A 15777-nucleotide genomic window follows, 5' to 3' on the forward strand; every position below is an offset into this window, starting at 1 on the left:
ATATATCCCTCATTTTTATCTTTTCTTATGCTGTGCAGTCATAGTGCTGTTTTTAGAGTGCATATGCATGAACATTGGTGATAAAATACAACAGGTTTCTAGTTTTAGGTATACCAAATATCAATGGCCAGATGACATGTGGGAAAGAGGAACCCGAATTATAGCCCACGTTAGGAGTCACAGACCAAGAAAGGGATCCAGGTGTCGTCGTTGATGATACGTTGAAACCTTCTGCTCAGTGTGCTGCTGCGGCTAAGAAAGCAAATAGAATGTTAGGTAATATTAGGAAAGGAATGGAAAACAAAAATGAGGATGTTATAATGCTTTTGTATCGCACCACGGTGCAACCGCACCTTGAATACTGTGTTCAATTCTGGTTACCATATATCAAAAAAGATATATTGGAATTAGAAAAGGTGCAGAGAAGGGCGATGAAAATGATAAAGGGGATGGGACGACTTCCCTATGAGGAAAGGCTAAAGTGGCTAGGGCTCTTCAGCTTGGAGAAAAGGCGGCTGAAGGGAGATATGATAGAGGTCTATAAAATAATGACTAGAGTGAAACGGGTAGATGTGAAGCATCTGTTTACTCTTTCCAAAAATACTAGAACTAGGGGGCATGCGATGAAGCTACAATGTAGTAAATTTAAAACGAATCGGAGAAACAACGTGTAATTACACTCTGGAATTTGTTGCCAGAGTTTAAAAAAGGTTTGGACGGCTTCCTAAAGAAAAATAATCGGCACCGAAAAAGTGCTACTCCATAAACTGCACTTCAAGTTACACCTAGGAATTGCACCCAAGTTTAGACGCAGCCATTTGTGCTAACTGAAATTGGGTGTAAATATTCATGCCTAAATTAAGCACGTTTCCCCATTATTGGATGATTACCCGCATACAGTAGAGGCAGTGCATGCAAATCTCTCTCATGAATATTCATTGTAGATATCCTGAAAACCTGGCTGGCTGGGATGCCTCCAGGACCAAGTTTGGGAACCACTGCCAGGCATGTCCCTAACCTGGCCATGCCCCTCCCATGTCCAACCCCTAGCAGTTGCGCACTAAGGAGTAGCCTAGTGGTTAGTGCAGTGGACTTTGATCCTGGGGAACCGAGTTCGATTCCCACTGCAGCTCCTTGTGACTCTGGGCAAGTCACTTAACCCTCCATTGTCCCTGGTACAAAACAAGTACCTGAATATATGCAAACCGCTTTTAATGTAGTTGCAAAAACCTCAGAAAGGTGGTATATCAAGTCCCATGTCCCTTTCCCTAAAAAAAACAACACGCTAAGGTTACAGAATACCGACTAAGTGTAGTTAAGGGCATAATGGCAATTTAGTATCAATTCCATTATAGCCAATTGTTAATGCCAATGAGCACCTACCAATTAAGTTATGCACGTAACTGGCAGTATTTTACAACCTGCACACAATTTAGCGAGCTAAGCGTGAAAAAGGCCATACAAGATGATAGAATCAGGCAGAGACTTCAAAATTAAATCCTCATGTGAACCTGAGCTGAGATGCCTCCAACTCTGCCATTTCCCCCCTTAAAGGATGGGAGGGGACAATTTTCAGAGAGGATTTTCCTCTAGGATCAACACTTTGGGAAAGCTGCGCCATGGAAAAGAAAGAGTTAAAAAGCAAGACCTATGTCTGCAAGACTGAACAAAATATGGCACCAGGTTTTCCTTTATTATAGAGTAATAAAGCACATGTAAGTAATGGGCCCCAGTCTAACAGGTTTGTGATGCAGTTAATCAAGAACTGCAACTACTAGTTGAGGGTTATTGAAAATTTGAGGTGTGAAAATTATTTAATTGCAGGTGAGGGCTTGCTCTGGTCTTTCCAATCTGGATCTGAAGTCCTGAAATGTTGCCATCCATCAGGTTTTTTTAGGGTAAGAACCTGATCAGGCATGCAATACAAAAGCAGTCCTAGGGAAGGGGGAGACTCCCTAACCTGAAGGGCCAGCTCTCCCAGTCTCCTGAAACAGAGATTTCCATGGGTACCAATGATAAGTCACAGTTCCAAGGAGCCTGGCCGTCATTCTGTAATACACATCAGCCAACAATTTCACTGTAGCAAGAGACAACAGCTCAGCAACACACACAGATTTCTTCATAATGTTCTATGCAAGGGCACAAGGAGGACCACAAAGTAGGCACCAGGTAGCCACTGAAGCAGGACTATAAGCTCTGCCACAATTTGGGTGCTCAAATGGTGGCATATGGAAGTCCTACATCCGAGACCTTTGTTCCCACAACACTGACTCCAGCTCCACCTTACAGCTGCTCTAGCCAGCCAGCCATCCCTACATCCCCAATGCTGCAAATTCTTGCTCAGACACATTCTCAGCCTAGCCAATCCTCTCGCTGTTGCTCTCCCATCTTCAGCCCTACTGTCCAGTTGCGTCAAGGAGATTTAATGACAGGAGACAGATGATGTCAAAAGGCTTGAAGCCAATTCCCCCAGCAGCCGCCATCTTGGTTTGTCCAAAACAAACTTATCAGCTGCCGCATCCATGTTGTCGCTGTTCATTGTCATTTTATCACAATATAGTTAGAACCATGCCGACTTGTGCAGCATATTGATGTACACAGAGGAACTATCTGTGACTGTCTGGCTGCTGGAAATGGAGAGAGCGTGCAGAGGCGGCCTCACGGCACTGCTTGAATGGGGCGGGTACGGATGGGCTAACAGCTGCTGAGGTGAGAAATTGCAGGCTGAGGCACCGGGAGCAGGGAACTAGGCGAGTAGAAATATATTTTTACATACAAAAATCTTTATTGTCATCATAAGCAAAAATAAAGGCATATAGCGCAGCACTGAAATCCACAATACAGCATTGCAAATAAAGCAAACGCTGGAACACTGATGAACATTTTGAATATAACCCTCCCCCCCTTCACAGATCCCTCGAAAATTCCCCAACTCCGATTACATCCCCCCCCCCCCCAATAGGAAGGACACAAAACACTATAAACTTCACAAGTTTGCTACCGTTTTCAATAACGTTTGCTATTGTTTTGTGGAGGAGTGACCTAGTGGTTAGGTCCTGGGGAACTGAGTTCAATTCCCACCTCAGGCACAGGCAGCTCCTTGTGACTCTGGGCAAGTCACTTAACCCTCCATTGCCCCAGGTACAAATAAATACCTGTATACAATATGTAAGCCGCATTGAGCCTGCCATGAGTGGGAAAGCGCGGGGTACAAATGTAACAAAAAAAATGGACAAACCAATATGGCGGCAAGCTCTGTACAGATAGGCTCATACTGTCTTGTCATTAAACCTTCTTGGGTTAGCTGGATTCTCTACATGACAGACAGCAGTCTCAGCCAATCATGGCTTTGCTGAAAGCCTGAAGCCAAAGAATCCCTGCAAGGGTTCCAGAGGGAGTGGCTCTGGCTGTAACATCAGTACTAATGTGGGAAGGTGGCCCTTGCAGAAAAGCTATTGCATACCTTGTATATACATAAGCTGTTCAACACAGAGGGAATGAAATATAAAGCAGTCCTCTCCAAGAATACACAACTATAACAGGTGACAACATTGTTGGCCATCTCCTTGACAATTGCGACAACCTGACCTTCCCCATTTCAACCCATCCTCACCACAGAGTGATAAAAGCATGGGAAAATGGCAGTTACAGGCCAGAAACTACTTTAAATTAAATTTCTACACACAGATAATCACTTTCTTCATTTCACCTAAGTCTGGTCATGTTTACAAAACATCTGAGCTTGGAAATAAAAATGAAAACTGGAGCGACAATACTGAAGCTCTGGTGCATAAGCACATATCGAGTGCCAGTATATGTACAAGCAGCAGAACTCAATGTTCATAAAATGTGGTTACCAGACTGGCATTACTCATTTCAATTAGGCCTGTTATTCCTGAGGCCTAAGCAAAAACATGCAAGTTATCTGGATAACAGCCCACTACACCACTACCCAGAATGTTAAAACCCACCCTCACTTTGTCTTAAACCTGGCCCCATAGTACATGGACACTATTGGACCAGTTACATTTTGGGCCTTATACTACTCTTAATTTTTAAAATACAGTGAACTTATACATTCACTGGTGGTTGGTGAGTATCTATTTGTTGAAACACTAGCCCGCAGGATAATAAGATTCTGACAACAGCTGATCGAGTTCTTTATACTGGTATTCCTTCTTTTTCTCAGCACTGATTTCCTATATTCCCCACTCGACACCTAGGCTCGGCTTACTGTAATCTTTTGTTTTCTCTTCCTGTTTCGCAGTTAAATTTGATCCCATTCATCTTGCTCTAAAGGTTGTCCCCACCATCTAGAACCAGCTCCCCCTGGATATCCAATTAGAAACTTCTTTTGAAAAAACACAGGCCCTAAAAACATTTTTTATTTCACAAAGGCATTTCCTCTGATTACGTAATTCTTTGCATATGAGGGGGCAAGGAATCTACCTTAACATCATCTGAATTGTGTGCTGTAATGTTTTGTTGTTCTTTCCTATATCCTTTCCTTCTGTTTTATTAGGGTAATATTTTTACTTACTGATTTTATATAAAATTGTAACATAGGCCTCCCATTGTATCATCCGTTTTCTTGGCCCCTGTGAGAAATTCTATAGGATGCTGCCCCTTCTCCTTAATAGCACTCCTTCACTGTGCCAGGCTTACCTTAAAACCTACAGTCCTGCCCAAGGGGGAAGTGATACGGAGGGGGTGGGGGGGTGGAGCTAAGAGGGCATGGTCCAGAATGTAGTTCAAAGCAGATAACAATAACAGGAACTAGATCAAACATCTAGGAACGTACACTGAATTATCAACAAAGTTATAACTAATTCACTGTATTCAAAACAAGTTTCTTAAAGATTGCTGTGTGAGGGGAGAAATCCAAGATGGTGATTTGAGGCAGTCGCACCTGCAGTCGCTCCTCTGTAGCTCCAGTGCGTCCTTCTCAGAGTACCTCCCAGCCCATGGTGTTCAATGGGCAAGCAAAGAGGGAAGGTTAAGGAGTATCCCTCGACTCCTAACACGGCCCCAACAATAAGGCAGACAATGCTGTATTCTTTTGGAACTTCTGCGGTTCCTCTTAAGACTTTGTCTCCTTCTGCACGAGCTGAAGTTTTTAAGTAGGTGAGCAGCGTGAACGAGGCTTCTTTGAGTCCCGTTGAACGAACGGCACCACCGCAACCAGGGAGTGAGACAGCCGTTGATGTTTTTGTAGCCAGGAAGGCCAATGCTGCAGACCCAGGTTTGCAAGGAGGGAATACATCGCCAGCCAAGGAGATCATGGCCCACGAGCAAGAGGCCTCTGTTCAATTGGCCTTAAAGATATTACCTTCTGAAATAGTGAGTAGTCTAACTCAGGTGGAAAGCCCATCTCTCTCCCCTCTACCATCTGGTGGTATAATTAAACCAGCCGTAGTGACTTTAGAGTCACTTTGGGATATGATTTATAACACTCTTCTTCTTTGCTGAATGTGACAAGAGAAAATTCTAAAAATATAAAGGTTATTTCTGAATCAGTCTTGATTCAAGCGCAGGTAACTGCTCAGCAGTCCTCGAAGGTTGAAAGTTTGGAATCTAGGATACAAACCTTGGAAAATGTAGAGGCTGTCTCAATTAACGATAAGAATTTCCTACATCAATGCTTAGAATACCTGGAAAACCAGGTTAGAAGACTTAATTTGAGATTCCTCAACTTTCCCAGGTCACCACTGATTGCCCCTTTGGATATGGTAAAAAAAAATACTTAACTGAGGTCCTGGGGATGGCTGCAGATTCATTACCACCTATTACAAGAGCTCAATATATCTGGAGCTCAGGAAGATCAATGGGAGATTTCGCCCATAAGCGAAAAGTGGATACTATGAATCTTACCTCCTTTTTGGAAACCTCTCTAGAGGTGATTACTCAGAGAACTACTACGTTGGTTACTTTTGTCTTGGAACCTGATCGAAATGCAGTCTTGAGACTTTTGCTCAGACACTTGGGAGATGCTTTTTTGGGGTTCGAAAGTGTGCATATTTCCTGACCTTTCCAGGGTAACACAGATGAGGTGTAAGACTTTTTTGGCCTTGCGGCCTAGAGTGTTAGCCTTAGGCGCAAATTTTGTATTACGTTTTCCTTGCTTGTGTTATGTATTGCATGAAGGTAAAGAGTTTCAATTTTTTGACTCAAAACAGCTAACTGACTTTTTAGAAGCTAAAGAGGAAGTGAATGTCATAACTAAATCCTGAATGTGTATAGCATGCTACAGTAACAGGGAAGGCTCTCCACAAAGTGGATGAACATAAAATCCCACGGGGTACAGATACAGAAAAACAAAGTGAGAAGTGGACCAATGACCTCAGGACGCTGAGACTATGGTGTTATAAAGAATAAACGTTATTGTAGACTAGACACAGTACTGTGTTTCGGCCACAGGCCTGCCTCAGGAGTCTAACAAATCATTTAAAAGAAAAAATATTTTATAAAATAATTGTGACATAAATACATAAATATTGCAAATACAGAAGAATTTTTTAAATAATAAGCAAAGAGAAAATAAATTAAACCATAAAATCTGCAAGCAATTCATTTACATTTCTATTTAAGAGACTTACATCAAATAAAAAAAGTTTTGTTAATTTTTTTTTTTTTTAAACACATATTACATATACGGTTATACATACAAAAAATTTCATAAGATTTCAGTATGGAGTGAATATATTTGATGCTATATATTATTCATTACTTCTAATAATCTGTGTAAACCACACCAAGTTTATGTAAACCATATATAAAAAATATATTATTGAAAATAATTGCGTTGTCCATAATAGAGAGAATCATAAATAAAACAATCTGTGAATTTCTATTTAAAATCTGAAATTATGTTTGAATTAAAAGTTTAAATCTGAAAATAGGTATTTTATATATGAAAAGGAACTTTCATATCCAAGGGAGACTCAAGAGATGTTAATTTATGAAATGCATCAAAAAAACAGTAAAAGAATATATATATTTTTTTGGAAAGAAAATGAAAAATTGATAGTCAAATATGAATAAACTATCAAAAAAATAGTAAAAAAATAGTAAAAAAAATTATAAAAATAAAATATTGATAGTGAAAATGGAAGGATATGTATGTAATTTTCATGTATGAAAATTTACATAATATAAGTATGAAAATTTACATAATATATCCTTGAAGAATTTTGTGTCATACAATGATAAATTGAATTTTCTGTACAATTTCATGACTTACTATATAACAAACATTTTACACCTGTCTTCCATTTTCACTATCAATATTTTATTATTTCTTTTATAGCTAACAAAAAACTGGACAAAGCTTTAATCTCATTTGGAAGATAAGACCAAAAAGCTGCTGCTTGATACATAAAACTTGTCTGAAATAATTTCCGGTAGTAGATACCTTAAGGACTAAGGAAATATTTAAAAAATTAGAATGTAGTACAAGATGCATTCTCCCATATACTGGCCTATATATTAATATCATCATGTAACCAAGTATAGTTCCATACAATATTTTGAAGACTACCTAATTTAAACATAATTGGACCCTCAACTGGGACCCAATGGGTCATTAAATAAAATGGAGTAATGTGAAAAGAAACGGCATCATTTTGTATAGTTTGCAACCATTTTAAAAGACTCTTAGCCACCCCCAAATATACTATATTACAGTAATCCAGTTTTCTCAAAATTAGAGACTGAACTACCAGTTGAAACTGTTCACAATTAATATATTTTCTAATTCTTCTTAATTTCTGCTGAGGCCCTAGCTAGATTAAGGAACCCCAGAGGGAAGCAGCGATGCCCCACAGCATATGCTTCCACCACTGCTACAAGTCAGGCAAGGCCCAGCTCCACCTGGAACCTTGTAGATTTTGTACTTGACTGAATAATTGCTAGAGACTTCCCTGGTAACTCTGAGGAACCAGGCCAGGGACAAGTAAAATATGCTGCTGGACTGAAAGGCCATAAGGTACACAGTGACCCTGGAGTAGCAGGCCACACAAGGACTTTGTTACTTTTACGGACTAGTTTTATGTTGCCTTTTTCCCCCCTACCAGTGAATGGAACAGGACCCCTGACCTAACAGCTTTAATAAATGCTCTTGTCCTTTACCTGCAACTGCTGTGTGACTGTCTTACTTGGGTACTGGGTCCACCCTCGTTCACGTTACATCCCCTCGATATTTTATTTATATTATTGTAAACCGCCAACAAATCCTCTGACTGGTGGTGTGATCAAATAGAGATGAACTGAAAGCAAGAAACCTAATGGGGGAAGGGGGGCGCTGAGGAGAGCTAAAAAAGTTAAGTTAGTGTCCATGATATACTTTTAGTCTCAATAACTGACAATACCTTTTCCGTGACAGGGAAGAGCAGCAGCACAGCACAGACCGGTCGTGGCACCAGGCTGAGGAGTTCGGCATCCAACCCGTACACGTCAACAAACTGCCAGCTCGGGCACATACCCAGCTGTCGGAGAAACTGGAGGAAAAAGAGAAAAGGCAGATATCAAGGGCAGCAACCACCACCACCTCCAGCATAAACAGGTCCTAGTGACACTTTATGGAAATCGCTTACTATCTGCACTACAACTTGAGCCTTCCTTTGCAGGTTCAAAATTAAGCTTGAGAACACCTCTTCACCGAGGCTTTTGGTTAAGCACGCAACCCTTTGGGGGCTGGCAAACATCAGGCTTTCCCTGCCTCTTATAGCTCCTTCTCTTTTTGCATAAATGTGTTGCCACTCCTCATTCCTTTTCTTTCTATAGTGACTTATAGGCTTAGTTTGATACATCACCTTTTCTTTTAAAAAAAGAAAAAAAAAAAAAAAAAAAAGATATAAGCACTGCTGCCTTTGTCTGTGAAAACACTGCTCCATGATGAGAAGGGTGTGTAGCGTACAGGACACGAAACCTGCCCTCGGGCCTTAACACACCTAACGTGGGTGTGAAAAAGGAAAAAATGCTTACACACACACACTGAAGGAAGTACCACATGCTAGGTTACAAACTTCCTTATCCATTCCATTTATTCATTTGATATACCACTAGTGTATGGAAGCTAAACCCTAGTGCAGAAATAAAAAGACCATAAAATAACAAATTAAGGGGGGGGGGGGGGGAGAGAAAAAATATATTTCATGGTTTAGAACCCTAAACATGGCTAATTTAACCTTTCAAAGAAAAAAAAAAACAAGTTAAAAATGCAAAGCCTGACTGTCCCGTATCGCGTTAACATTTTTAACGCGCGTTAACCATGTACATGCCTCTAATATCCCTATAGGTGCCTACATGGTTAGCACACGCACTAAGTGTAGGAGCACTAGAAACACTAACGCACCTTAGTAAACAGGGTCCTGAATTTCTAGCTACAAGGACTCCTTGTCTGCAGGGCCAAAGCAATAGGAGCCTTCATACACATCTTTGTGCGATCTTTTCTTCTCACAGTCTAGCCATCTGGGTGACAATCTTCAGCTGAGAGGTGCAAGACTGTCACAATTCTCCCAGCTACAATTGAGAACTGGACTCCCTACACACAGTGGTAATGCTGAGATAAGATGCCCATCTATACTCTTTAAACTGAGTTGCCTATGAATGAGAAGGTGGAGACGCAGGTTAAGGAGTCTATTTATAAACTGCTTCAAATGTATAAGTGATGCATAAAATTATTTATTTAAGCAAGGGTTCCTCCCCCCTGTCAGAATATGCTAGGGAAAGAAGCCACCACTTGTCTGTGAAACCCTGCCCTATGAAGGGCAGTGTGTATGGTATACAAACACTCAAACCTGTATCAGGAGTTAGCATCGCAGCAAATTCAAAAGCAAACATTTTAGCAACTGAAGGCAAGTGAGTATACATTTAGGGGGACAGAGAGATTCTTAGGCACATTTGACTGTAGCCAGTGCGTTCTGCTCATTTAGTCAATGAAGAACTATAGGATGTTGAGAATTAAAGGTCTAAAACTCTGCAGGCCTCAAGTTTGGTACTTTTTAATAGGTTAAGACATGCACAGCAACTGTTGAAGTTACAGGGGGAAAAAAAAAAAAAAAAAAGATGCTCATCTGTGAAACAGGTGAACACTTTGAACTCAAGTCTGATTTAAGCAAGTATGCACGCTGAAGAACTGTAAAAACAGCAGCTTCTTTGTCTCACCCCACTTCAAGATCCTCAGCCCAGGCCGCCCACTGTTTGTGTTCATTAAAAATGTACAGATGCCTCTTCTGCCCAGTTTACCTTGATCTCTCTTCTCCTGAGTTCCCAGTCCAGTGAAAATCTGTCACTCCAACCCACATACCATATTACTGAAGGAAAGTAATATGGTTTTCACCATAATTTGACATGTCCCTATATCTTGGCCCTTTGGCCACCAGCCAGGGCACCCTTCACAACTCTACTTATGAGAGGTCTATTAAAAAGAGTTGAAAACTGGTGCCAGTGACGTCACAAATGTGCTGAGATCAGAATGCTAACTTCCTTTCCATAGTCTTACACGTAGCATTACGACAGTGATAACCTACATTTTGACATCACTAACACAGGGCACATTGTGACATCACTGTAACTTTCAAGTTACAGGACACCACAGGCTCCCACCATTACAGCACTAAAAAAAGGATGAGTTTGTGGAAAGACAGGTCAGAGTCACCTAGGGCGAGTGACCACTGTTCATTTTCAGTAGCACAATTTACCCAACTTCCCCCTCCAAAGAAAATGAGCTATGGTCTATTTATACTACTGCACCCCATCCATAAGCATGAACAGCATGCTGTCTGCTCTACTCTGTTCCAATGGTAGACACATCTTTAACTCCCAGCTACGGCTCCTGCATGGAAGGCTACCATAGGTCCTGGAAGCTGCACAGCTTCCTAAGCAGACAGGACCTCAGCTTTTGGTTGAGCAGCCCATGATCAAGTACTGCACACACATCCAAGAGGGACGAAGTCTGGACAACTCGATCCAATTTGCATTTTATCATCCCTGTAATCTATTGAAGTTTGCTCCTCTTTTGCAGGCTGGTTAACGAGCAAGACAAGCAAATGATGTTCTTGTGGACAAAAAGGAATTAATGAACTCTTCCAGAGAAATACCAGGTGTCCACAAAAACATCATTTGCTTCTGCTTGTCTTCCACTCTAAATTGACTTTTTCCATGCATGTATTTTAACATTACAGTTTTAAAATTTTAGGAAGAATTTCTACCTGCTCTGATATGACAGTGCTCCATGCATTTTCAACTTCCTCGGTTAGGGTCCTCTGAGATACAGGATGAGCCAACCCAACCCCCACCAAAGATGACACAGCATCTACTCATAGGTTAACAGAAAATAATCACATGCTTTTGTGAATATTATAATAAATTGGCACAGTAATCGCTTGCAAAAGTAAACAGAGTTAGAAAAAAATATTCAACTCATGCGTTCAAATAATCACTTCCTTAATTAACAGAAGAAAATAACCAAAAGTATAATTTAAAAAAAAGTAAAGTGCCTAACTGGATTCTCCTTTATTCTTTTTTTTTTATATATTTTTATTATTTTCACAATTTCAAATTCAATACATTATCCAATTGTTCAGCTTAATATACAAACTAAAAAAAAAAATTAAAAAAAAAAGGAAAAACTCATATGATCAGAACCCCATGCAGGGGGACTTGGATTAGGGGTCTGTTTTGAATTCTCCCCCCTTCCCCCTATGTAAGTCTATGGATCTGGATGCTATGCCTTTTAAATTGCTAACCTTTAAACTGATATTACTGATTTACTGAGAACTTGGCTTCTGGTGGCACTGTACACGAAGCAACCCTGCAGGGACATTATAAGCCCAGTTTCCATCATCTCAAAATACATGTGCCACATTAAATAAGAGTTGGTTTTAAAAATATTTCATAGACACAGTTTCCTAAATCACAACTTTTTATGCTTAAGCTGTATATTTACAATGACTTGTAGCAGTTATATATTAAAAATAAGATGTGGTAGCACTCTAAGAAGTACTGGTGTCAGCATGTGGGTTTTCTGTGCACTTTAGCCACTTTTAGTTTGGCGGTAAAATAGCTGCCGTGTCATACTTTTTTTGTAATGGACACGTGCTAATTTCACCTTAGTGCGGGAGCCTTTACCACCACCTATTTAGGAGGTGGTAAGGGCTCCTGCACTACTCCCGCACTAATCGGGCAGTGGACGGTTAAGTGCCCGCACTACCGGATTAGCACAAGCATGCCTACTCTCAGCCTAAGGGCGCGCCTCTCACACTGGAAAAAATATATATATTTTCCAGCATGGGATTAGTGCACATTGAGCGGGAAACCACCATGAGATGCCTCACCATGTCCCATAGTACTTCCCTTTTAGCACATGGTAAGCCTGTGTTAGGCCTACCACGCCTTAGCAAAAGGGCCCCTACGTACCCAATTTCTCTTATTAAAAGAAATACTAATAAAATATTTTCTCCTTGGTGACTCGGTATTAAACTGATCCTTGAATTTCCTCTTTTCAGGACCTGCCTGGTAGCTCAGCATTAGTGCCATATGAAGGGGGCAGAGTTTGACCCATGGTGTTCACTGGCCCTGTGGAACAAGGGAGTCACTTAAGAGGGCCAACTTGTAGCTGAAATCAGGGCCCTGGTGCACAGCTTCCGTTCAAGACTCATTGCAATCAGAGACAGGCAATAGGAGAGAATAAAATAAAGGGAGGGGAGCCCAAAATCCTCAGACAGTTGTGGATGTAGGCTCATTATGCCAGATCACAGACCTGGGGTTGACTGTGGCGAAAGATTTGGGAAGCACCGACAGCTCCACCAGTGGCTGGAAGGACTCAAAGGGGAACAGGAAGCTGACTGTGTGCAGTACAAAGAAAAAGACGAAAAAAAAACACAAAACCTTTATTCCAATCAATCTGGAACATACAATGCCAGATGTGGCCATGCATCACCTTCCTATTTAGGGTCCCATGTTATTCCAACATAGACAAGATCAATAGTAAAGCAAGTAGCAATCAGAATACTGGTGCAGAGAGTTGCCTTCTCAGTCAGCATTCAGAGGCGTTTTCTGCTTCTTATGGACTGTCTGTGTGTGCAGTACAGGATGCATAAGCACAGAACAAGCCTTCACAAACCACAACAAGCGCCAAACACACAGTAAAGGTAACAGACCAGAAAACGACCCTCTGTGTAGTCAAAATCTTATTTCCAAAAAGATCCCAAGACTCGACGTGGGTCATGTTTCGGCCACTAAGCCTGCATCAGGAGACTGAGAAAGATGTACATCAACACATCTCATTGCAATGAAAAAAAAATAATAATAATAAACAAGAATCTACAGAAGAAGCTGACTCTCATACATAAACAGTGTAACCACTATTTTATTCATTTATTTTCAGCACCTGATATACCGCAAGTGATCCCTGAGTTGACTATGTGGTTTACAATTTCTATTACAGAAACGTTGCACTGTCCCTAATGGGCTCACAATCTAAGTTACATATTGTACCTGTCAGGAATGATCAGCTTGTAGCGTATACAAGTAGCTCAATCGACGCTGCTCATCACTAGCCTCTGCAGTACAGGCCATAGATAGCTGGGCCCCGCTTTATGTAGCACACATACTACTCTGCCTGAGGCTCAGGCTCTACCTAAGGTGGGTGTGGCTACAAAAAAAAAAAATCAGAGTTGTCCTACTGGGTCAGAACAAGTAGCCCACTATCCTGTTTCTAAAAGCGGCCAATTGAGGTCACAAGTACCTGGTACAGTCCCAAAACGTAACAATATCCCATACTAATGACCCCCAAGGATAAACAGTGACTTTCTTCAGGTTTGTTTTAGCCATTTATGGACTATCCTCTCAGGAATTTGTTCCAACCTATTTTAAACCCAAATACATTAACCACTTTTACTAACTGCTCTGTCAACGAGATCCAGATCTTAACTATATGTTGGGGGAAAAGATATTTTTTATTTATTTTAAAATTTGTTACTATGTAGTTTCATTTTGAATGTCCCCTTGTCTTTATATTTTCAGAAAGAGTAAACAATTTCTGTTTACCTGTGCCATTCCACTCAGGAGTTTAGACCTGTAGCTTACCGCCCCTCAGTCATCTCCAAGCTAAAGAGCCCAAACCTCTTTGGCATTTCCTCATATGATAGTCGCACCATCCACTTAATCATTTTGGTCACCTTTCTCTGTACCTTTTTTTTTTTAATGTATCAAAAAACAATAGAGAAAAAAAAAAAGAAACTCAAGCAATCTTATACATAAACTCAAAATTGCCAGCTTTATCATAATCTTTAATTTATAGTAAATACTGCAACAGAGTATGCTCTCAAAAGAGGAAAAAGCCTCAGGACCCTGCTTCCACTATGTCAAGTGGTAAGACAATTAGGGTATGTTATAGTAGAATTGTTTAAAAAAAAAATACTGTATCTTGAGATACAGCAACCAGATGCTAAAAGCTATACCTATAGTGTGGTCTCACCATGGAGAGATACAGGAATACGAGAAAGAAGTTCCTGCACATTTACAAACCACCACTGGTGTCTTGTTGCTGTGAGGTATTGAGAGCAGAGTCCATGTGCTGGTCTGGACCTCAGCAGGCAACAGCTATTGTTAAAAAACAAAAACAACCCCCAGCACAGTGGCTGGGAAACTGCAATAAAGCACCACAAGCAAAGCTGGAAATAGCATACAAAAAATTTCTGTATAGCACGCAGTATTTTAAAAATTCTGGATGCCTAAGAGGAAATACAAATTTTGTTTATGAAAATATTACCTTATTATTCAAGTCTCTGTAAGCAGCTCCACTACACCAGCACAAGTTACACATGACTTCAGGTTCACTGGTCCATAGTGCTTATTAGAAACATAACATAAGCCAATCAGATCCTATTTTGACACTGAGGTTCAGTTCTGGGAGCTGCAAAGATGACTTAGACATGAGAGTATGCTGGAAGTCAAAATGGACACACAGCGCAGAGTTAAAGGTCTGAGGTCCATTCCATTTTTTTTAAAAACAAAGAAAGTTATTCAACTGACCTTCAGCCTGGATGCCCAGTGCAAATGCACCTATTAAAACAACCTTACTTTATAGCTGTGTTCCCATACGTGCCATTAAAATAAATCATGGTATCCAACCAATATGGTGCTTTTTTTTTTTTTTTTGCATCTTCTAAAGTGAAAGAACAGTAAGCTGAGTCATCCTTTATCTTTACGCTTTCTTCAGAGCAACTAATCTGCAAATCTAAATCAATGGTTTTGGGGTTCACGGACAAAGATCCGCTCTCTGAATGTGACTGTGCTAGCAAGGCCTCAGTACCCAATATGTAATTATAACCTAATTAAGGGGGTCTTTTACTAAGGATTAGCTTGAGTTATCTGCAGCGGGGCCCATTTTATTCCTATGGGGCCCCGCTGCAGATAACGTGCGCTAATCTTTAGTAAATGAGCCCCTAAGTGCATTACTTATAGAACTAACTTCTAAGCATGACTGTGACTATCCACAGAAAGTTATATTTGTCTTAAGATGAGATCACATCCAGCTGTCACTGAAGTCCACTAAATTAGAGCATGTGAAGCTGTCACCAGAAAGAGCTAACTAAACTGGAATCACACAATACTGCCATCCCCAAATAAAACAACACACAGTACGAAACTAAATCAAGAACATCTAAAGCTTGAAAACTGAAGAACCATTCAGAATAAGGGCAGGGAATATGGTAGTCTGCGGACGACTACAATGATTGCAACGTAGGTTCTCTCAAGCCTCAAAACATAGCG

The 15777-nt window shown here is 40.6% G+C and overlaps 1 protein-coding gene across 2 annotated transcripts in view; it reads right to left on the reverse strand.

The window, feature by feature from the left end:
- The window catches only part of UCHL3 (ubiquitin C-terminal hydrolase L3), a 104016-nt gene that overhangs the window by 87619 nt on the left and 620 nt on the right, over window positions 1-15777 (reverse strand). For both annotated transcript variants that reach the window (XM_030200601.1, XM_030200602.1), the window contains one exon: window positions 8367-8495. In XM_030200601.1, the coding sequence (XP_030056461.1) occupies window positions 8367-8495 (129 nt within the window). The remainder of the gene's footprint in view (window positions 1-8366; window positions 8496-15777) is intronic.

The sequence above is a fragment of the Microcaecilia unicolor genome, chromosome 4 (genome assembly GCF_901765095.1).
Source record: "Microcaecilia unicolor chromosome 4, aMicUni1.1, whole genome shotgun sequence".
In the NCBI taxonomy this organism is placed as follows: Eukaryota; Metazoa; Chordata; class Amphibia; order Gymnophiona; family Siphonopidae; genus Microcaecilia; species Microcaecilia unicolor.